The sequence below is a fragment of the Aspergillus puulaauensis genome, chromosome 5 (genome assembly GCF_016861865.1).
Source record: "Aspergillus puulaauensis MK2 DNA, chromosome 5, nearly complete sequence".
Lineage (NCBI taxonomy): Eukaryota > Fungi > Ascomycota > Eurotiomycetes > Eurotiales > Aspergillaceae > Aspergillus > Aspergillus puulaauensis.
In genome coordinates this window covers 4,149,087-4,172,382 of record NC_054861.1, presented here as the reverse complement: position 1 = coordinate 4,172,382, position 23,296 = coordinate 4,149,087, and the positions used below count along the sequence as shown (strand labels likewise).

The following is a 23,296-nucleotide window of genomic DNA, read 5'->3' as shown; positions in this document are numbered from 1 at the left end:
GGGCGTTTGATATAAAAGCCAGACAGTAGAGTTTTCCATCTCCGGTCCCTCGATCAATGACGCAGAACCACTCGGCACAGGCTTCTAGAACTCTGGCCATCCTGTGGCAACCAGCTGGTCAACACGAACCGTGGTTCGCCAACTGCCATGCCAGTAAATTTACGGCTGAAAATGTTGGCATATAATGCAAATAGAAAGATGACTAAATAACCACTAGTGGGGTTTTGGTCGAATGGTATTTGGATAGAAAAGGAGATGAGGATGTCCCGGGGTTCCTGGTACAATTTCGGCGGTTGCATACATTATATATATGCCACTGCGACGGACTCCACGCAGCGTCATGAGATGATCAAGAGCCGCGGGTAGCTTAGATGGACAGAACTCGCCTATCAAACAATTGTCTGTCGTTCGCTCTACGAGTTTCTGCAGTATCTGCATAAATCTGGACAAAGTTGTAACCTCGAAGTGCGAAGTGCGAGGTGGCTGAGTGGCTGACCATAACCACATTGACCTTTTTTTCTAACCACGGAGAGCTGCATCCCCCGGCTGACCAATGACAACATCGCAAATTTCTGATTACCTAATAATGAGCACTCACGTGGAGTCACGTGGTCGTTTCCCCCGCGGAGTCCCCGATTTCATCCCCAGCTTCATCTTGAATTCATCACAGCTTCATCTTCGGCCCTGGCGAGATGCAATGACCCGAGACTGACCATGCAGGTGGACCAAGATTCCGACTCCGGTAGCCAGGTCGGCCCCCCTGCGCGACAATCGTCACGGTCGGCCCGCAGGCATCGCTCCAAGAGGAGCCGCATCACTAGGCGGCGCATCTGCCTCAGCTGCCAAACCTGTCGGCGGCGAAAGGTCAAATGCGACAAGGTGAGCCCGATCTCCATATAGCATCCCATCGCTATACTGACAACGTCTAGGTGCATCCGATATGCGGGAACTGTTCCAAAATTGCCGCCGCCTGCACCTACGACGACGAACCACGGCAGAATGACATCCGAGCCAGTCCTGCTAAACCGGGAACGCCGATACCAGACGCGCTGGAGGAAGATGAGAATCGGAACCAGAGAAACCTGTTCCCCTCTGGACAGACGCCAGATCTCTGCGCAATTGAAACCCAGCTAGCCAAACTTACGTCGCTTGTTGAGCAGTTGCAGGAGGATCGCCGTGCTCTGAGACGGGATGCGGTCAACCCCGAACCGGTGGCTGCGTCAACGGCGAATGGTGAACCTGGGCCAGAAGAGCCATGTGGCGCTGCTGTTAGTGGTAGCGGCGACGAATTTGCCATCCCGACCGGTCTCGCCACCGACCCCGTTGATCCACTGAGCGGTTCAAACGTAGGACACTTGAGCCACGCAGGTCGGGGAAGCTCAAGGTTTGTACTATCAAATGTGCATCAAGGTCATTGTGATATCCTGACTGTTGCTTAGATACGTCGGCACAACCTACTGGGCCTATATTTCCCACGAACTGGGAGAGCTTAATCAATTGCTTACCAGTCAGAACCAGACCAGTGATTCTGCTACAGCTGGTAATACTGTGGTGGACACTGACAGTAGTGCGCGAGGCCAGACTCTGCGCTCTGGAATCCCTTCGGAATTCCCTGGCGTTGCTCCACACGCTTTCTCTCTCCGAGCGGGGTCCTTGCCCTTGGTAGATGATGAGGTTCAGGCGGATATGCTTGACAATGTCCCAACAAAAATGCTAAGTGACATCCTCTACAAGGGGTTTGTGTCCGGCGTTCATCCCCTGAGCCCGATCATCCATCCTCCAATCGCCCTGAAACTTTATACTGATTTCTGGACCTGGTATGGCATTGCTCGATATACCAGAGAGCCATGGCCAGAACCATCATTCATCCCTCTTTTATACGCCATTTGGTTTGGAGGATCGGTCACGATTTCGTCAGGCACTGTCAAATCTGCGTTCTCATCTTCACGATCAGCGCTCTCGGCAAAATATGCTGACGAAGTCACTCGTTGGTTGGCCAGGATATCTTTCCCCCACAGCGCCTCACTTTATGACTTGGCTGCGTATATTATCACCCAGACAATTCTATCACGCGAGGAAGAGCCCTTGAGGAGTAGCTTGTTCATTAGTCTTGCAGTAAGAGTGGCTCAGACCTTGGGGCTGCATCGAGATCCCTCACAGTTCAACATTGAACCATGTGAACGGGAATTCCGACGGCGAGTGTGGTGGCATATCGTACATATGGACTCTGTGATTGCCATGTCTAGTGGACTCCCGCCGCTGCTTAGTGAGGACACGTACTGGGATGTCCGTGAGACCAGCGAGGTCAAGGACACTTTGTTAAGTACTATTCAAGCTGAACAGTATGAACACTTGGTCTCCACCGGCCAACGACCGCCCGATAATCCGGATGATCCGACTGTCTGCGGTGGGCCATCGATGGTGAATGTGTACTACTTGTCTGCAAGAGGCAAATGTATAATGGCGCGTGAGTGAGCCTCGGACATTTAAATTGAACTGTCTATCTGACCCTTGCAGAGTCCGTTCACCGGATACTGAAGATTCAGCTCGGAACGAAGCCCGTCACCAGGGGGGATATGGAGGAACTTCGCTCCGCGCTTCATGATCTCCAGGATAAACTCAATTCTATTGTCAGCAGGATTCCTACAAGCGACAATTCCACGAATTCATCAGCACTACCCGAGTCTGAATCGAGAGCGTCGGCTCATTCCTGCGCGGCAGCCCTTCCGGGTGATGACGGCTCATCAGGCTGCCACGAACAATATCATTCAGCGGTTCTCGTCGCCTTTCACAAATGGACTCGGATCCTTTTATCATTGTTCATTGATAAGGTCCGCCTTCCCTCGGCTACGGCCCAATTCTTCTGCTGACATGATTGTAGGCATTTTGCGTCGCGTACCAGCCGTTTCTCCGGAATCCGCAGAGTCGAATCTGGCCATATGCGCGACAGTCGTAAGTGCCATTGCTCAGGTAGTTGTCTGCAGATTCTAATCCCAAACAGTGCACTGCGACATTGTTATGCCTTCATGGAGAAGTTCATCCAATTAGCAGCAGACCCTGATTTTAAGCCGTTCCGTTGGGGCTGGCCTGGGTTAGTCCTATCCCCTGATTTGCAAGAGGAGCGGTCTGGCTAATGCACGACCAGAAATCATCAGCCTATGCATGCAACGATGTAGGTTGAGATGTGAAATTTCTAGTAGTGGTCATGCTGACTATTTCAGGATTCTTCTTATCGACCTTTACAAACGACCCTACAGCCCCGAAGCGCCAGTATCGCGATCGTTTATTGATCGAATTCTAGCACTCGCTGGACCGGGCGAAGGGATTGTCGGTGCCCGCGATGATCTCCCCACCCTTCGCCCATTAGGCGATGCAGGCCGCGAGGCCTGGAACATGATCCATCGCCTCCGCCAAAAGGCCTGGCAGAAGGCTGGTCTTAATCCCAATTTACCTCTGCCTGCCTTATCTGGCCAAAATCAAAGCCACAGTGACGTCCCCGAGACAGCTAGTAACCTCAAAGGACAGCCACGTTCCAGCTACTCTGCACGCGTCTCGCCAGCAATGCCTTCTACTTCGGCCAACATGTCTACCGCTCGTAGTCCTCGTGCATTGCACGCCCCGACCAGCGCAGCAGCCGACTTTGATTTTGTTTCATCGTACCCTGACATGAACACAACTAATCCAACAATACCAACGCCCATCCCCGAGTCTTGCCCCAGTTCCGCAAGTGACCCAGCCGTCTCCTTTGACTGGAGTGAATGGGACGCTATTTTCGGCCATTCCCTCCCGGTTACAGATGAACTGATGGGTCTTGATCCTGCTACGGGACTAGCATTCGCCAACCTGGAGAATGACGACACGTGAGAGGAGGACATCAATGGATACAGGTATTCATTTCATTTTCTCATCGTAGACTACACTTCCTGGCTGTATTGTAAATTAGTTTAACTGTGATAACGCGTAGGTGGTACAGCGTTCATGTCCTCTGGCGCAACCCAGATCACAATGGTCTGGGGACATTGACCTGGGCCTCAAGGTGAGGACCGAAACGTTCAAAAGATTGAAGCACATGGCAGTCTGAGCGTTCGCCGCCAATCGCCACTACATACAATAGATGTGCCATAAACGCCACCTTCCGCCGATCAGGGTTTACAGCTTTCGGAGTACATACAGAAACCCAGAACGGTTCCGTCGCTATCCTACCATGATCAGATACAATACTGCATACTAACAGTGTGTCCTTTCATGGCATTCAATGCGATTGCATCATCTTAGCATTGCGCAGATCCGATGGCCTTCCATCTGCCAGTTCAGCCTAATATAATGGCCCAATTCAATCAGAAGTAGCAGTGGTAATATTATCATTGTTCATATTATTTTTATTCTAACGGAACTTTCCCCGACAAACATGAATCTGGTATCCTATTTCAATCCCAATATTGTCGGCAGGGAGGACGATTTATACGCTCTCCGAGGCCAGTATAACATTAGCGAGCACCTCAGCTGCAAGCCATCTCCTTAGTCGTCAAAGTATCCTTTGTCATAGATTCCATTGACATGCAACCCGAAGCCTCTTATATGCTTACCCCAGATCCACCAGCGAGCCCCGGGCGCCCCCGCCTGGATCTGGAAGCAAAGCTCAATGCCCTGGATAGAAACCGATTGGGCCAGAAATATCTATTGTACGGTACTGCGAATTGTAGAATTGCCGATAGACCTAGTCAAAGTACATGCATTCTCAATTTCCCATGGCAGGATGTTCTTTAAAACCCTGCCCTCTGCCTGGTTCCTAACCAAAGAGTGCTCCAGAATTATTCCCGTTGACAGTCATCTGCTCCTCATATATTTACTGTGCCTCTACGGAGGCGGTTTTCCAACGGCGCGGTCCATTATGAGCACCAGGATCAGGGGTGCCAGTGAGAAACAATCTGTCGAAAGCAACGTCTAGCTGGAGGAATTGTAGCTTCGATTGAGTGATATTCTGGAGTCTTCGGTTCTTTGATATTGGGGTTATGCAGTGCATTAAATAATGCTGCTTGTGCGCTGCATAGTGCGTGATTAATGCCAGTGACGACGTCATAATAATGCAGCAATGATTAAAAATCAAAACTACGTCTTTTATAAGATCCCAAGCCAGCCTTGCAACAACCAAATACTTTCTAAATCACCACCATGGCTCCTCCGTCAACCTTCAAAGCTGCTCTCCTGCAGGAGGGAAGCAGCCAGCACACCATCACAGAGCGCTCACTGGGCGCCCTCGGCGACGACGAGGTGCAGATCAAGATCACCGCAACTGCCATCAACCCGGTCGACTGGAAGATCAGAGACACCGGCTTCTTCCTAAAGTCTTTCCCTGCGGTGCTGGGGAGCGACGCTGCTGGCGAAATCGCGGCCGTGGGTTCCAAGGTGTCCAACTTCGTGGTGGGCGAACGCGTCTTCTTCCAGGGCATCGTCGGCAACTACGATGCCAGCACTTTCCAGCAGTATTGCAAGGTGCCAGCAGTTCTTGTGGGTAAGACGCCCGATTCCATCAGTGATGACCAGGCAGCGGGAATCAGTCTTGCGACTATTGCTGCTGTGACAGGTCTCTACGACAAGACGGGCCACGGCCTTGCGCCGCCGCCGTGGAGCGATGGCGGTGACCGTGCTGGGAATGGAAAGGCCATTGTCGTCCTTGGTGGAAGCTCATCAGTTGGCCAGTATGTGATCCAGCTTGCCCGGCTGTCAAGCTACTCGCACATCGTGACCAACGCGAGCCTGACGCACGAGGAGCACTTGAAGAAACTGGGAGCACACGTTGTCTTGGATCGAAAGCAGGCGGCCCCGCAGGACTATATCACCGCGGCGAATGGGTTACCTATCGACTTTGTATTTGATAGTATCTCACTGTCTGAGACTCAGGCGCTGGGAGTCGACATTCTCCATGCCGCCAACACGAAGAGTAGCGTCGTGACCGTACTCGGGGCCGATGCAGATGCCCAATCTCGCGGTGCATCAAAGGAGCCCAAGGTTGAAGTGCGACAGATCATGGGCCTGGGTAGCAAGCCGGAGCTGCGGTACTTGAGCGAACCTCTCTTTGACCGTTTAGGTGGCCGCGATGGCTGGCTGGCGTCAGGGCAGTTCGTTCCCAACCGGCCAGTGGTGGTGGACGGTGGTTTAGATAGCATTGACAAGGCACTAGATAAGAACAAGGCTGGCGTTTCCGGTGAGAAGGTCGTGATTCACCCATGAATTATACAGCCATTCCGACTTCAGACTGCGTCTCGTGGACTACCTGATGTGAATCTCGATAGGAGCAATTAATGGTGATTGAAAGCAATCATTGAAAATAGCCTCTGAACTGGAAATTAACCTATCTACCCTTGAAGTAGCGTACTCCGTTACACTGATAAAATGCATTGATTGAATGATTATAGTGGCATGAGCATCCCCCTATACAGCCTTCGCCCGCTCCTTCAGACGAACCATCAACTTGCGCTTCTCCCATAGTAAGAAGACCTTCTGTTTATCCCAGCCTACGGACTCCGGAACAAGGCTAAGATCGAAGTTATACAGCACTTTCGCCAGTATAATGCGCAGTTCGCTGTACGCCAGGCTAGACAACGTTGGTTAGCCCTAATCCTGCACCAGATAGAAATGACGTACTTCTTCCCAAGGCAGTTTCTCGGCCCAAACGAGAATGGCTGAAGGGCGGCCTTGTTGTCAGTGGAAAATTCGTCACTGATCCATCGCTCGGGGATAAACTCATTTGCTCGCTTGAAGTTGGCAGGGTCTCGATATGTCGCCCACTGGTTGACTGATACTGCTGTCTGCGCGCCACCGTCAGCACAAGATATCAGGCATCACAGATTGAAGCCACAGGAACAGACATACCTTGCCAGGGATATGCTCCCCACAAACAGAAATCCCTCCCTTGGGAACAACTCGCGGCAGTCCCACCGGCACTGGAGGATACATGCGGAGCCCTTCCTCGATACACGCATTCAAGTATTGCATCCGCATAAGAGATCCAAGGTTGATGTCCGAGTCCTGCTTGAACGCGCCTCGGATTTCGCCAACTATCTTGTCCATTTTGTTCGGATTCATGAGAAGATGATATGTCAAGCCGCTGAGCGCAGTGGCCGTTGTTTCGGTGCCAGCAACCATAAACACCTGAGAATTTGCATACATCTCAGCGTGGCTCAGTCGAAGCTCCTCCTTCTGTCGCATCACAATGCCCCAAATATCGGGCTTTTGGAAGTTCCGCGCTGGGTCAATACGTCTATCTACGCGCTCCTGGCACGCCTTGTAATGCGAGATGGCCTTCTCGATCAGGCCCTTTGGGATGAGTCTCTTGACCAATAGTACAGTCCAGGGATAGTAACGGCCAAGTCGACGCAGGGAATTTGTCTTCATGCTCAGAAATATGGCAGATACCCATCCATCATCGCCGGTTCCGACCAGTAAGTCCAGAGGCTCGCCGAAGGTCAGGTCACCCATGATGTCAAAGGTTGTGAGGTTGTATAGGCGAACGAGCTCAACGGGGGCTTCCGGACTTTCACGCGCCAGATTGGAGAGTTTATCAGTTAGCATGTTGACGTAATGGCAAATCAATGGCTCTTGCTCACGGAGAGCCTTTTCAGAAAATGCATGAGAGAAGTTGCGGCGGAAACGCGCATGGTCAGGGCCAGAAGCACGGATGATATCTGTAGAGCCGTTGAATGAGGGCCCGTAGAACCGAGCATCCTTTTCTGTTGGCTTCGTACCGCCGATTGCATGGCCGTAAATTTCTTTCCATGCCTCGGGATTTGAATAGCTCAGCTCATTGGGAGCCACACGAACGGTGCTGCCGTAGATATCATGGAGCTCGCTGATCCAGTCATTGTGGTCCCCCTTGGAGTTGTGGTATAGGTTTGCGATTCGGCTCACGGCTGCATATTTAGGGCCGGGGAATCTGGCAAGAGGGTTTAGACACAGCTCATAGAGACACTTGGCTGCGATACCCAGTAGGATCTATCCATGGCACGAAGATTAGTACCTAGCGTGCAATGTTTCCATTCGATATGTCACATACTGAGGCAGCAATCACAACAACATGGTGCTGGGAAACAGCGTCTGCTGCAGACTGTAGCAGCATCTCTTCAAACTGGCAATATCTCTGCAAAGGCAAACTGTCAGGAGAATGTTCCGTGTTTCTGCTTTCGCTAAATGTTAGTGTTTAGTTATGCGAAAGCTGCCAGCTTTATGTCCCCCAACCACACAACATGCCATCGAGGATCTGCACTGTGATGTATCAGGTGTGCAGACTTGATGCTGTGTAACGTCTCCAACTCTGCACGATGAGAAGTAGTGCAGCAGTTATGAAACAGACCGGGGGTATAACGCGGTTAATGTGGGATATATGCCACCCCACCTGCCCTCGCACAGGCCACTATGCAGCCTTTTCATTGAATAACCGTTGCAATGACAGCGATTAGCCGGAGTTCAAACGCTATGCTGAGCTTAAGAGGGATAAGCTGCGTGCTTCCTTTCTCCGTCGCACTCTTAAGGATCTTTTACAGAGGGACAGGCAATATACACAAATGGTCTTTTCAAAATTAATACAATAAGCATTTGCTAGTAAGGAATGGAACCCTGGTTCACCGTAGAACCATCGCAGCCTAGACTCCTCCAGAAGTAAATCCTCGATGGTTAGACATCGGCAGAGCTGGTGATGGGCTTTGCCCAAGACTCAGCGTGGTCCGTCTATTTACCAGTATATGCCATCAGGGCTTTGGTAAAACATCAGGTGTTCGGTAACAAAATCCTCCCTGGGACTGGAAAAGGTCTTCCCAAGTACCGGGCTCCAGCCAGGTCCCTCGACAATCTCCCCGTCCTTATACACCGCGAGGCCATACACAGTAGTCCCGATCTATATTCCGGTAGTTAGTATCTATCAACAGTCTATATCCAAAGCCAACTCACCTGAGACGGAAGCTCAACACCCTCCCAGGTATACTCCGGCTGCCCGGATGCGATAGTGATGTTTTCGCCGTTGAAGGCCAGGAATCCCTTCGGCGACCAGAGGCCACCCTTTCCGACGGAGTGGAACACGCCACACTCCCCGGTCTTACTCTGTGCTCCATAGTTGTCGAGGCAGGTCTCGCCGTCGTTGGACTTGATGATTCCCTGGACGCCCTCCTCCACCGGTGTGACGTCGAACTTAGCGTTTGCAGCCAGAGCGGAGGAGGCCAAGGCGACGGCAAGAGTAGAGATGCTGACGAAATGCATGTTGATAGCGTTGTATATGTTTATGAGGATGGAGAACTTGTGAACGAATGAAAGATTGAAGAGTCAAGAGGCTTGATGGTTAGCAGAAAAGCAGGATCTTGGACTGGCTTTATACGCTTTCCCAGTCACTACCTCGCCATGGACAATGTTGATACCTAGAACTATCCCGATAGAGTATGCTGATGTGCCAAGGAAGTCTCTGAGACGAGTATCATTATGATTATGGTCTTAGCCTCGCCGGGTGCTGATCCCAGATCCTTTAGTTGGGCTGAGCGACCACAAGATTGCAGCCTGGTATAGCAAAACAGTCTTTTTTGGGGGGCATAAGTTATAACCCTCTACCAGGGAAAACCCTACCTCCAGCAATTGGGGCTGAGTCGACCCCACAGGACTGTCGAATGGCCCGGAGTCGTTCGTAAACTGGACCTCCTGAAACAGCCCTGAAGATCTGTAAGCCAGATCAACACGTCTAGAACTATGCGTGGCCAATCGACTTGCACGGCCGATGTTGGACACAGCTATTTCTGTCAAATGTGCAGATTAAGCAACGCTTGCAGAACCCGATGTCGAAGAACAACTATACGAGGGCCGTTCTGTGGATGGTTATTGATGCTGCTTCGCTTTGCTCGTCCAACCTTCCTGGTAAAGGCCAGGGCAGTGCATTCGTCGCCGGCGTACGAGGGTTTGACAGCTGCCCTTTAATTCCAACACCGCATCCATCCTGTTTCAGAGAGTGGTCGTCGTTCCCTAGTCACTCAAGTAACTCGCCCCTTCGTCAAGGAGAGTGTGTGGACTATGATTTGGAACCCAGGAAATACACCGAATGTACCGATATCTCGCTCGTCCAGTTCTTCCCTGACTTTAGAAGGCTTTTTCGCACCCCAATCCCTGTCTGATTGCTGGCTCGTGTTCATTATTTGTAGCGCTGATTTAAAGTGCTATTGTTGCCTCATGGCATGCCAATAACATGGCATCAAGACGGTCGCTTAATATCAGAATGTTACTATCAGGTATTCCATGAATCTCTAACCCAATGTTATTCAGTGCATTTGCTAATTCTCCGTCTCAATTCTATATAAGGAGTGGGATTCCACCATGGTATCATTCGACAAATTTCCAAATCATCTAACTGTCTTTCTTCACGTCCTCTTGCCCCGACTGACTCTTGCCCGTACGATGGAAAACGGCGCCAAAGAGAGAGAAGATGTTGTTCACCCGCAGCCACATGCAGTAGAACAGAGTCATTCCTGTGACAACAAGCTCGTCGCGCGCCGCATCGGTCAGTTCGCGATCGTCCATAAACTCGATGTAGCCGATCTTCTTGATGCCCCAGATCTTGGCCGAGTACTTGGCCACCGGTCGCTGTCGCTCGTCGACGCAGACAAAGTCCCAGGTCGTGAAGCCGCTGTCACTGGTCCAGGTCAGGGTGACTGGCTCGTCGGTGTCGGACAGGGCATATGACTGGTGTGTATACAGGGTCTTGAATCGCTTCTGCGCGGCCAAAGTACCTTTTCGGCCGGCGACCTCATAGTCTGCGTTGATCTTGACTGCGTGCAGGGTGCCCGTACCGATTGTGACGTCGTCTGCTGGGCGTTTGAAAATCAGATGCGGAGCCTTGACAGCTTGCCAGTCTACAATGTAGACAGGGTCCGCATCGGGATTGCTGGTGTCCGTGATGAGGCATTTGAACTTTTTCCAGGAGAAATCAACCTGCAGGCGGGGTGTCTGGTGGAGGGCTGCCATGGCGATGTGTGGAAGAAGTGGAAGAAGTGGAAGAAGTGGAAGAAGTGGAAGAAGTGGAAGAAGTGGAAGAAGTGGAAGAAGTGGAAGACGAAGGTGCACGCTTTATATTCGCGATTCCTGTCAGTTTGTCTGTCTGGTCTGTGCTTGCTGCTAATCCAAATCCAGTCGGATGCGCCGCCAGCTGAACGCCTGCTCAGCCGCACTGCTGTCAAGCACTACACTGCACCGATAGAGCCAAACTAGCTACATTAGTGTGGAAACATCAGTCTGATCTGGTCTACTGCAGTCTATGTCAAGGACAGTATTCGACATCCCCCTTCTCCCCCGACCAGCTGTAATGGACAACATCCACCATCTTGCGCAGGGTCCTCGGATCCAGCAGCGCACGCGTGCTGTCTGCTAGCCACGCAGTCTGTGTCTGGGATGATTTGCGATAGAAATAGTATGAGAAATCCATGTTTGCCCGCCGTTTATGCACAGATGGGCCTCTTTCGCCCAATGTCCCGAACCCGCTTAGGGCTTCCAGCAGCTCCGCATATGCACCATCGGAGGCCGACAGATATTCGCAAGCAGGAGCTTCCGATCGCTCCTGGATTCCTTCCAGCAGCTCATACACCTTATGCTGCGACGCCATGAGCATCCAGTTACTGAGCGCCATGACAACCAAGGCGAGGACGGGGCTGGACCGGATTGCCTCTACAGCCAGTCGCAAACACGACGAAATTTGCACGTCCAGATAGCGGCACAGATTCCCCCGGACACCGCATAGGACGACGTTCTCACGCACCTTGCGCATGCTGTCGCTTCGGAAATCCGCCAGGTCGTTGATGTAAACGCACGCCTCCGTCAGGACGCGATACTGCTGTCTGGTGACCGACTCGCCCAGCCTAATCGATGCATTGAATAATCCAGGGTAGATCGCTAGGTCAATATAGCGGTGCGCCAGTATACCCGTCATGCGGCTGCCATAGATCCCCCCAGGCCGGCGTGCGCGCGAATGATCCCGGTGGTAGCCAAGGACACTGAACTGCGTGATTTGCGCGACGCTGTTGTTAAATTGCCAGTCCGTCACGGTTCCTGCCAGGTTGCTCAGCTTCACAAATGCCGTGGCCGCTGCGCCAACTTCTTGCAGCGTTGCTAGAGATGGCTCGTCTGCGGCGTCGCAGTAGTCGGCGATCAGGATGTTGTTGGCCGCCTCAGCAACGGCTCTTGTCAGACTCTCGTCGCAATGCCCAGCCCCGGCTGCGATGGCGAAGAAGTACTTTGCGTCCGTCAGCAGCTTGATCTTTTCGTTGGTAGGGTACATCTGGTGGAAGACAGAGAGGTCGGTGTCGACCATGGGATTAGGCCGGCGATCCGGGGCCTGGATATCGGCGAGCGCAGGCATCTGTCCAATGCAGGTCTCTGGAGGGCCCTTTTCGTCTGTATTACAGAGGGCAAGCTCTGTCACGGCACCGCGCAGGTCGTCGGCCGTGAAGAGCTGGCCCGGATTCCACTCTGCCTCGTGTTGATTCAACAAGCAGGCCATGTCCTGCATCTTGCGGATGGCCGCACACTCAGTCTGCTGCTGCAGCGATTCCACAGTAGCTCCCTGCGGAACGGGGTAGGCTCCAGTGCATGAACACTTCGTGCGAGGGTCATACGGGTGCATCAGCACGTTGGTCGCGTCCCTGGATGGAGGCTGGCTTCCGCCAAAGAGGATTTCCCCATTTTCGACTCTATGCCGGAAGGACGAAACAATGGCTTTGAATCCATTGCGTTCATGAAGAATATCAGTCAGTCTGTCGCTCTGAAAGGAATTTGCCAGCTCCTCCACAGTCATGTAGTCCTCTCCGTCTGGCTTGTCCTTTGTCCACGGAGTCAACAGCCAGGCATCAAGCCAGGCCAGGTACAGCTCTTGCCCTATATTTTTGGGAGACATGGTTTATCCGTCAACGTGAGATTTCCAGGATAAAGGTTTCAGTAACAGAAAGGAAGGAGAAACACACCGCGGTGAAGATATTCGATAACTCGCCAGCCCGCCACTAAAGTCCCACTGGAAACCCACGGGCTGAGAGGGACACTTTAACGAGCGCGCTATTCCCACATAGTACCACGGTAATGAGTAGTTAGGGGAGTAACAGCCCGCTAGTAGGGCATAACACCTGGCCATCATCCTTGTGTTGTCGATTTCTTGTCATGGAGTGGATCTTTACACACAGTGGCGTCCCGAGACACCAGATATACGAGCTGCCAAGCAGTCGATAGAACGCCGACAAGAGGGAATATCCCCAGGCCCTGTTGCTCAGCCTTGCAAATACTAACCGACGTCTATCGGCTTCCAAGGAGGCTTGCCCAGGGTGTCACGAACGCAGACCTCCGTGTGAGCAATCCGTAAAAGGCAACAGCCACTAAGACGACGCTAGCGGGATATTGGTAATGCTCCGCCGGTACTTCGATGCAGCCATGTCCATTAAAGGAAGGCAAGTACCTTTTCTTTAGACGGTTACTACTTGGCATGCTCTAGAGCAAGTGGGCTGATGCGCACTATTAATATAGCCCGAGTAAATATTCACTACCACCCTTACACCTCGCTGGTGTAACACCAGAAACAAAATTTGCATGATCGCAGCTCAATATACTGCCCGTAGGACGAATTAGAAAAGAAAGTGATTAGACAAATAACATCATAGTTGTGGTTGTGCCACCTCAAACTCTCCGCCAGACGTACCAGATACCAACCCTACCTTCCACCGGGAATAACATTGCGGAGATTGCATCGCTGGTGCTCCTTTGCATTCAAAATAGCCCTGAACGATCCGTCGCCGGACTTGGAGCTCCGTGATAGAAACGCCATTGCGGTCGGTGGTTGTGCCGCAGAGACATATTCTGAAAGCGTACTCGTTAGCTGAAGGGGGTATATATGATATAGAAGCTCACTGGACTCCATGCATAGTATATCCGCCAACCGAAGCGCCATAGTCAACCCGGTGGTCGCAGTCGTTGTACTTGTGGCCTCCCTTGTTGTATGCACCAATATAGCCATAGGGCTGGTCAGGTGGCTTCAGATCAGAGCATTTGGGAATATCACATTGCTTGTCAAATTTCGCATTTGAAACTAGGGCCTAGACCCCAGTATCCGGAAAAGTCTCGTTGATCCGGGCATCGCCTTTTATATCATCCTTATACCAATCGTTATACCACTTGGTCATGTCCGGTCATCGGCATTCCGGATGTCGACTAAGAATCAAAATGTGTCAGTATATTGGCGCCAAGTCTACAGAAAATAAACGCCAAGTTTTCGTATAGAATGCCTTCAGCACGTGGGGTGCAGCACGTGGGGTGTACAGTAGTCGGTAGTCCTGTATGCACAGTAAGTACGGAGAACGCAGAGAATTCGAAGCAGGCACGAAAAAGAGTGCTTGAGATAAAATCTGTTAGATCTAGCTATTACTACGTACACCAATTGCTTCATCCCTCTACTGGATAGAGGTCGACGATCCTCCTGCGGATGGTGGCCCCCTAGGGACTCCACTGGCTGTACCAGAAAACTCTGATCCTCTCTTAGGGCCTACCACCCCTATCTCCCTCCCCCGCAACTCCCTAAAACAGCGAGCGCTTTTCTCCCTATATAAATTATTAACAGGGGCCCTTGCCCCAGCGCGGACTATCGTATCTAGCATGCCGCCTGCGCTATCTACCTGCTAGTAAGTCAGCGCGGTCGCTGACGACCAGCTCCTTATACTTAGTAACTGGAAGCTGGTCTTAACCTCTCTCGCGGAAGTACTAGACTTAACTGTCTCCTCTCTACAAGACCGCCCGAAGGAACTTGCCCGAGGGCTGGCAACTAGGTTTGTTATACTAGCCGGCCAGGACCTACCGTAACAAAGACATGCATGCCCCCCTACTGCCCCTCCTGGGTCATCTATTCAACCAACACTATCGAAACAAGCCCCTAGGCCTAAACAGGGCTAATAATCATCATCCTGGGCGTTAGTAGCTATCCTAGAAGCAGACCAAGGGAACTAGCAAATAGTTGCTCTAAAACAGCGTACACGGGCTCTATAGCAGGTAGCTTAGTAATCTGTAAAACAGCCGGCCTACCAGCGGCCCCAGCTAAAGAGGAAGGCTGAAAGCTGTATCTTCCTCCGGCTCTTAGGTACCTCTTCTTTAAGGGCTATTGGACCACACGGCATCCGTGTTATTCTAGAGAAGAAGGTTCCAGGTAGAATCATATAGATTTAGACTGTAGCTACAGGCTATGCTATCTTAGTTTTAAAGAAAGGCAAGCTCTTCCTACTCTCTCTACTAGCCAGTGAACTAGCTGGAGATAGGTGTTTTAAAGCAGTAACTGAGTATTATCAGGTTATTATCCCCCGGATTCCTTGGTAACTCTGGTCCCTGGACGGGTGGGTGAATACTATAGTTAATAATATTAGTATTAAAGTAGAGCGTGCTACTGGTATTAAGCTACTTATGGTTAAACTCTCGAAACATCCTGTGGAGAAAGGCTTAATTATAGTAGTAATAGCCTTTTTAAAGAAGCTATAACATACTCTATAACTATTCAGCTTCTCCGGGCTATTAAGGCCTACCCGTCTTAAGTAAAGGCTGCTATAGTGTACCCGATGCCACTACTTCTATGATATATACGCTTGCCGGTCTAGTAACTGCTGTATCTCTTACAGATTCTCTAAACAGGAATATACCTGCTGTGTATAATATACTAACTGCTGCGGGTTATATACAGCAGACTATCAGAAGTACCCTATAAGGCTGTATATATAAAGAGGTGTCATTACTCATCTCTTAAAGAATGTCTTAGCAGCTGTCCGCAAGGCAGGCTGACTTACTTTCTAGTAACAGTAGGACAGGCAGGCTGCTGATAAACAAGCTACCAGCTTATATACTCTAGGCTAATTATTAAGTTAGCTTACCTAAGAGCTTATAAGCTAGGCTACCTCCCAGCATAGACTATAAAGATAGTACAGGCTAATATTAGGAGAGGCGGCCCTGCCCACGACCTACTACTATCATTTAAAGCAGATATTATCCTAGTTTAAGAACCCTGGACAGATATAGCAAAGTAATACATAAAAACATATCTATAATACCAGCTCTTCAGCCCTACCACACACTGGGAGGCCAGGCCTAGGACCCTGACATATATATGTCGGGATCTCCCAGTCTATTCCCTTCTAGAGCCAGTGATACCTGATATTACTGTAGTCTATGTGGCTAACATAACTATTATAAATATATACCGCCTTCTAGGGGACCTGGTTATCCCAGCCCAGGCTGGTAATATACTATCTACCCTATATATACTACTCTAATACTCCCCTCCATAGAACTCTATCCTAGTAGGAGACTTTAATACCTATTATTCATTATAGTAACCTGGAACAGACTATACTACTCCCGGGGCGTTAGTACTAATAGACTGGCTGGAAATCCATAAACTAGTACTCTGTATTAAGCCAGGCACTCCTACCCACAGGCCTAATACTTTAGATCTAGTATTCTTAAACCTCCCAGTACAGGCGAGGATTAAAGAATATCTAGCTATCTCAAGCAACCACACGACTATCTTGGTAATAATAGATAGAAATAAACCCCTGCTCTGCTCGAAACTAGGCTCTACTAACTAGGAGAGAGTAAGGGCCCTACTCAGCCCCTCTAATCTATTACTCCCTGTTAATATCCTTGTAAATTAACTAATCGATACAGTCCAGGCTGTAATATAAGGGGTATCTATATATAATATATAGAACCTCCCACGAATATTATAGTAGATTCTAGAACTCTCAGATCTCTTATAGTAGACTTGAGTATAGCAGGACTGGGACTTCTTATTACTTTAGAAAGTAATATTAGACATGCACAACCCGCCCTGAAATCCTATACCCGATCCGCCCCGAACCTACCTGGGTCCGGGTCCGGGTTAGTTTTCTTATACCCGCTGTGGGTTGGGTTGAATATACCTAAACCCGCGGCGGGGTTAGGTTATTTAATGGGTTGGGGATCTAGGAATAACCCGAACCTATAACCCAACCCACCCTACTTATAACTAATATAATTACTTTTAATAATAGTTAGATTATAGATCTACCGACTACTCCTGCAGGAGAGAGATATATACTAAAATATATAAGAAGTTAATCTTAAAATATATATTATATAATATATATTATCTAGTATCTACCGACCATTATTTAGTCGATGATAATGGCCGGGGGACTGTCTCTGTTGACGTAAAGCCCGTGAAGTAGGTACTATAGAAGGTTGGGGAGTTACTGCTACTGGTAATTCAACTCTAACCTGTCCTTCTGGTACGTGTGATAGTACTTATTCCTCACCAGTACTATTAATACCTTCAATATCGTCAAAGAAACCTCTATCCTAAGAAAGTTCATTGTCTTCCAAGCCAGCTTCATCCTCTGAATCACTTATCCTATTATTATAATCGAATTCAAAAACCTCCTCACTTGTTGGATGTAATGGAATATTATGCCTCTCAGGATCCTTAATACTATCTTGTAGGAACATATACTCTTACTTAAGTTTAAACCAGTCACTGCACATCTGTATAATACTTGCCTCAATAGTCTCAGGTGCCAGCTGACTTCGACGATAGTGACAGATATCCCGAGCAGTATTAAAGAGATTCTCAACACCAACACCTGATACCGGAATTGCAAGGAAATCACGAGCAATACGAGTAAGGATCGGGAAGCGCGACTGGTGTATTAACCACTAAGTAAGAATATCAGAGCAGGCTGATGGATGTTTAAGATCTGTATAATTTAACTATAGTTAGAATTATTATATCAAGGATCCAGTATTAGAGAAGGTGCGAATACTTACTTTCAGCAAGATAAGTTCGTAACTCTAAATATCTCCCTGATGGAGCTGTCTCTTCTGGAGATAGACAGCGGCATTTTGAATCATATAAAGCTTTCTCAAGCAGACCTGTAGGCTCCTCTAATACTGATATCTAAACCAGTAACGGAAATTGTGTTATATAGTAGGTATAGACCTCAGTAAGTTTCTCTTTATATCATCAAGTATAGTTCCGCCCTCTATCATTACTCCAGGATGCACCTCTAAAGCCCTCGAGTTTGCTGCATGGATTTAGGATAGTTGCAATTACATACATATCCCTATAAAACTCATAGGTATCCTGATAGTATTTCCTCAGCTTATCTTATGCTGCTTCAAGGCCCTTGTAAAGAATCTTCTTCCAACAAAACTGCTTATTTAACAGTCTTGTAAGATAGTCTTCAATATAGTTGAAAAGTGAATCATATATATCATAGACACGATGAATTGTTGTCCCGGTATGTTCAGAGAGACTGACGGTATAGATAGCAAACTCACGGAGAAGCTCTCAAAGATATGCGACTTAACGCCATTCTACCGGTGTCATCACAAGACTCAAGAGATCGTACTTTGTATTTGCTGTAATATAGTGATCAATAGCAATCCGAAGCTGATAGGCGCGCTTGAGCATCTCATATATCGAGTTCCAACGGGTGCGGCAATCAAGAAATAGTACTAATAGGTGTCCGATATAATCAACCGATTTTTATTGTTCGATCTCAAAGGCTTGTCGGCGCTGCAGGCTTGCATTAATAAAGCGGCTAATCTTGCGGATCTAGGATAGATGTTATATATTAGTAGTATTCTAACTATGGTTAGAAATAATGGAAGTATCATACCTTCTCAAGTGTACCAATAATCCCTTTCTGTTTTACTCGGCTCTCACTTTTATCCCAGGAGAACTGAACATTATCATTCTTAGGTGTAATTCTTAGTTCATCTAAGAATGCTTTCACAGAGAGTTGAATGACATGTGTAAGACAAGGGATATAATGGGCAGATTGAAGAACAGCAGCAAAATTAGGGTCAACTGCAGTACTAAGAAGTGAAGAGTGCTCATTATTCAGCTCATCCTTTAGGATTTATGTTAGTTCAGCAAACATGGTAGTATTGTTAGATGCATTATCAGTCGTGATACCCAGTATGCAAGAGCCAAGCTGAAACTTACGGATTGTTGAAGCAACAACCCTAGCTAGTTCTTTACCTGAGTGATCTCCTTGTAAAGGAGGAAACCCAAGTAAGATCTCCTGATAGTTCCAGTCTGAATCAATAAAATAGCCTGTAATTGCCATAAAAGGCTTCTGGTGTGGGCTCGTCCAGCAGTCAAGTACAATTGACATTCGGGAGTCAGGAGGGAAATAGTCGAGAATATGTTCCGATGTTACAGAAGACAGTTCCAAAAGACGTGATCAAATCTGATTACAGCCAGGAATATACAGGTTAATCGAAGGGCTGCATATCATATAAAGGATCCGGCGGAAGAATACATTATCTGTAGTTGTAAACAGTAGTCGACAGGAGATAATAAATCAGGTAATCTCATCAATAAGATTCTGATGCGAATATTAGCCAAGTATCTCACTATTCTTCTTTATTATAAGTAGAACATCTAACCATGGTTAGAATTCTATGACTCATCTTTCCCCGTTCAAGAAGGCTAGCAATTGCACGATGTGTTGATTAAGAAGTATTATTAGGTTTTGGTTTATGTCTTCCGTAATTTAAACTGTCTGGATGGGCGTTCATAGACTTGGTTCCTGTGCGCCTGTAGGAGGGATGATTCATAACAGTCTTGCAGTGATGGCAGCAAACCTTAGGCTTCCCACTTAGAATCTCAGCAATTTCAATAAATAGATCCTATCCTCGTGATCTTCGACCCTCTGCTCCCCAGTGAATTTACTCCTTGATATGATGTATAATATATTCTCTAATAGAGGTTTTTCACCACCATAGAGTAAATTATTCTCTTGCCTGGGATAGTTCTCTCTAGTCTAGAAAAAGCTGTGGTGTAGAGTATTTATAATACCTCAGGCCTCGGATAGATTCTGTGTTTACAGTTAAAGGAAGATGGTTTGGTTCTTCATGAAAGGATATTGCCGTTGGATTAGAATTTGAAAGCGGTGTTGAACATGATGGTGTTAATTATGTTAGAGGTGAACTGCGGTCATAAGAGAAATCAGAAAATAAATCTGACCCTAAATGTTGTGATTGAGACATGATAAATGTATAGTACTGTAAAAGTAAGTATACTGCAAAGTATTAAGGATATAAAAGAGAGCTATAATATAGAAAGAAATAAAATCCTAACAATACTAAGATTATTATATTAATAAGAGAGTTCAGAAAGAGAAACTATATCAAGTTATCCTAGCTTATAGAGTCCTGTCTCTCTTTGCTTATTTTAAGATATGATTATCCTCCTTCTCTAACTGATCTTCATCCCTACTAATTTCCTTCCGCTTGGTTGATATTATACCTCTTGGGTTCTTAAATAATTTTGGATACGTTGTGGTAAGAAAACCAGGACATATATCTGCTCTTTTACTATATCTCTGTAATTGAGATATAGTAAAAGCCTCCAGATCTTCATTCCAATCATCTGGATATGCCTGCCATCCATATTTATTTAAAATTTCTGCCATTTCTTTTAGAAGGATAACCGCGGCCTTGTATTAATCCTGGAGGAGAAATAAGGATCAGCGGTATTAGAACTAAAAGTTAGAATAATATACGTACCAGGGATTGGATACCCGTTGTTGTAGAACTAGATAACCCAGGATTATAAGTTTCAAGTAATGCCTGTTTTAGTAGACGATAGTGTACTATTGCCCCAAATAGGTCTCCTTCTGAAATAATATATTGATGATTCGGAGGAGTATTCAGTCCTGGAAGCAGGCGTAACTGTTGGTTATGCTCAAAATTGGCGTGGCAAATGTTGAGCCCCCAACTTGAATAGCGGGATAAAGAGTCCCCCTAGGATCATCTAGATCAGCATATTTTCTAACCAAAGTTAGATTATATAGAAAATCCATATCACGAACTGCTTTAGCCAAATCATTTAGTAGCTCCATTAAGCCCCTTAATTGTGAAGGGAATGATACTACCACCAGAACTAAGACCTGATACCAATGTGATAGCTTGAACCGCTGACAGTATTCATTCATTTCAACACCTCCAGATATAAAGGTTTCTGATGGAAGAGATACCAGAAGCTTGAAACCAGATCAGCCTAATCTAACAATAAAAGATTTTGTGGATACTGAGTTACTCACCAGATTTTCATAATAAGGGTCACACCATTGTGGATCAGACTTTACTTGATCCCATAATTTAGTAATGAAAACCTCTGCCTGTTCATGGTAGGCTGACTGTGGTAAGGTAGAACATTTATTATGGGTCTTCTATAATAAGTATGTGAAGTAGTTTGCCCAGGAAAATTCCTTCAGCTCCTTACTTACATGTTCCGGATAAACCCAGTCTGGTTGCACCCAACGAGTAATATGGTTCAGGATACTTATAACCTTTGATGAAATATTCCTCTTACTTATATACCATGAATACCTAAACAAAATATTTAAGTACTAAATCAATAGTTAAGCCATAACAGTAACATACCATGTAGGAATAATAGACAGCTTTATATTATAAAGCCTTTACCATATATCTTGGTACTCAATATCTGAAAGACTTGAAAGAAAGCCTGGACATCGGGAGAGTATAATACTTTCTCCAGTAATAGGCATACCTAAAGAGCCTAGTACAGGATAATCCTTCAAGGAAGTTATAAAGGCCCCAGGAAAGTTGGAGTTACTTTCCCTACAGCTATTATCACAAAACGTCGGGAAAAACAGGACTTGTAATTAACTATTCCAGTCTTCTGGCTTGAGTTCTAGTATCTTAACCCAGTCATCAGATACAATATCATTAATATGATGTTGGAAAATAGTATGGCCGAAGTTGAGAAATTTCTTAATCTCGCGAACCCATATCTAACCATGGTTAGTTAACCAGTTAAATAAATGTTATAGCAAAGGGGAGGAACTTACATGGTCCAGTTTAGAATTTACAATCCGTTCAAGAAGAGACCAGGTAAAGAATTTCTTGCCATAGTCTGTTTCACATAAATCTAATATAATATATCGGAAGGTATCATGCCGGATTACCGCTAATACACGTGCCGTGCTTGCCTTCTGAATATCCAGAGAATTATAGAGCCACTTATTAAATGCCCTGGGTTTCAGCAATTCCTTCTGCTGATCAGGGGAGAGTCTGGTAAAATAATGCAGCAACTGACATGCTGTAGCACCCTCTATCTCAAGAGATAACTGGATTCCACCTTGTGCCATAGTTATACTGTAAAGCGAGTAATCTAACTATAGTTAGATTACTCTGTATATAGTACTGTTTAAGATATAGTTGATCAAGGAATGAGGTTGTGTATAGAGGAATAATAGGGAAAATAGAGAATCAGAATCAGAAATACCGATGAACAGTAATTATAGATTATTAATATCTAACCTAGTGTCATAGATTACATAAGTAGAACTAACCAATAAAGGCTGCGATTTGCAATAGTCTTAAGGTTACTAAACTGATAACAACTACAGTAAAAGGACTAAGGACATGTATGAAAATATATATCTGTATTCAAGCCAGCTTCACTTTGTATAGTATAAGAACCTACTACTTAATACTAGTCTGTGGTACCTCAACTACTGATCCTAAGTATATCTACTCTCTACTGTATGTATAGATAAACAATTTCAACTTGAATCTTGTGTTATTTCAACTATTTCCTATGTAGTATTGCATTCGCATCTTTTACTAAATCATAGAGTAGGCTGTTGGACAACGGAGCTGTAGAGTCAGTACCTGATACTGTTGCCTTACTCAAGATATTCTAACCATGGTTAGAATATTCAATTAATTAGGCATCTCCTGATCCGCTTGGTCTACATCCGCCGTTTCAGCACCCGCCGCGCCATCATCTCCAGGAGTCGGTTCTACTTCAAGATCTTCCATTTCATCCTCTGGCATCTGTAGCTTGTAATAGGCATATAAATCCTTTAATTCCAACCATTTCTGGGTACCTTGAGTTGCTCGAGTCTCGTCAGTCATGTTAACGTATTCCAGGCATTTTTGCTTGATTCAGTTAGTCGCTTGCAGATGCGTGTCGGCATCGATACAGTTTCCATCCAGTTGCCTAATGTCAACGGGTATCGGCATCTCGAGGATAGTGCGAACAGTCGTGAGTGTGGGGTCAGCTAACATCCTGTTAGTAACCCTGTAATTTCTAACCATGGTTAGAAACTTACGATCACCTCTCTTACGTTTTCTAGTGCCGGATCTTTCAACCATCATGTTCATCCGCTAACACCGGGCGCGTTTGAAGTCATCAAGGTATTCTTCCTCTAATGTCTTGTACTTCAGAGGGCGCGTATCT

General features: G+C 47.1%; 7 protein-coding genes across 7 annotated transcripts; 2 read left to right on the top strand and 5 right to left on the bottom strand.

Moving 5' to 3' along the window:
- Positions 1–714: 714 nt before the first annotated feature.
- APUU_51639A (uncharacterized protein) lies at positions 715–3,864 on the top strand (the record flags this gene model as incomplete). The annotated part of the gene is made up of 8 exons (XM_041706769.1): positions 715–879; positions 930–1,384; positions 1,440–2,467; positions 2,518–2,831; positions 2,882–2,952; positions 3,002–3,091; positions 3,146–3,172; positions 3,222–3,864. 8 exons carry the CDS (start codon positions 715–717, stop codon positions 3,862–3,864), a joined length of 2,793 nt encoding a protein of 930 aa, XP_041559122.1.
- A 1,308-nt stretch (positions 3,865–5,172) lies between these two features.
- On the top strand, positions 5,173–6,231 carry APUU_51638A (zinc-binding alcohol dehydrogenase family protein; the record flags this gene model as incomplete). Its single annotated transcript, XM_041706768.1, has 1 exon — positions 5,173–6,231. The coding sequence occupies one exon, from the start codon at positions 5,173–5,175 to the stop codon at positions 6,229–6,231; it is 1,059 nt and encodes a 352-aa protein (XP_041559121.1).
- A 201-nt stretch (positions 6,232–6,432) lies between these two features.
- On the bottom strand, positions 6,433–8,116 carry APUU_51637S (cytochrome P450; the record flags this gene model as incomplete). Its single annotated transcript, XM_041706767.1, has 4 exons — positions 6,433–6,595; positions 6,646–6,809; positions 6,874–7,992; positions 8,054–8,116. The coding sequence occupies 4 exons, from the start codon at positions 8,114–8,116 to the stop codon at positions 6,433–6,435; spliced, it is 1,509 nt and encodes a 502-aa protein (XP_041559120.1).
- Positions 8,117–8,728: 612 nt separating this feature from the next.
- Positions 8,729–9,249, bottom strand: APUU_51636S (uncharacterized protein; the record flags this gene model as incomplete). The annotated part of the gene is made up of 2 exons (XM_041706766.1): positions 8,729–8,890; positions 8,944–9,249. The coding sequence occupies 2 exons, from the start codon at positions 9,247–9,249 to the stop codon at positions 8,729–8,731; spliced, it is 468 nt and encodes a 155-aa protein (XP_041559119.1).
- A 1,125-nt stretch (positions 9,250–10,374) lies between these two features.
- On the bottom strand, positions 10,375–10,992 carry APUU_51635S (uncharacterized protein; the record flags this gene model as incomplete). The annotated part of the gene is made up of 1 exon (XM_041706765.1): positions 10,375–10,992. The coding sequence occupies one exon, from the start codon at positions 10,990–10,992 to the stop codon at positions 10,375–10,377; it is 618 nt and encodes a 205-aa protein (XP_041559118.1).
- A 10,721-nt stretch (positions 10,993–21,713) lies between these two features.
- Positions 21,714–22,199, bottom strand: APUU_51634S (uncharacterized protein; the record flags this gene model as incomplete). Its single annotated transcript, XM_041706764.1, has 2 exons — positions 21,714–21,842; positions 21,900–22,199. The coding sequence occupies 2 exons, from the start codon at positions 22,197–22,199 to the stop codon at positions 21,714–21,716; spliced, it is 429 nt and encodes a 142-aa protein (XP_041559117.1).
- Positions 22,200–22,776: 577 nt separating this feature from the next.
- On the bottom strand, positions 22,777–23,214 carry APUU_51633S (uncharacterized protein; the record flags this gene model as incomplete). The annotated part of the gene is made up of 3 exons (XM_041706763.1): positions 22,777–22,995; positions 23,068–23,117; positions 23,169–23,214. 3 exons carry the CDS (start codon positions 23,212–23,214, stop codon positions 22,777–22,779), a joined length of 315 nt encoding a protein of 104 aa, XP_041559116.1.
- Between the last annotated feature and the right edge of the window lie 82 nt (positions 23,215–23,296).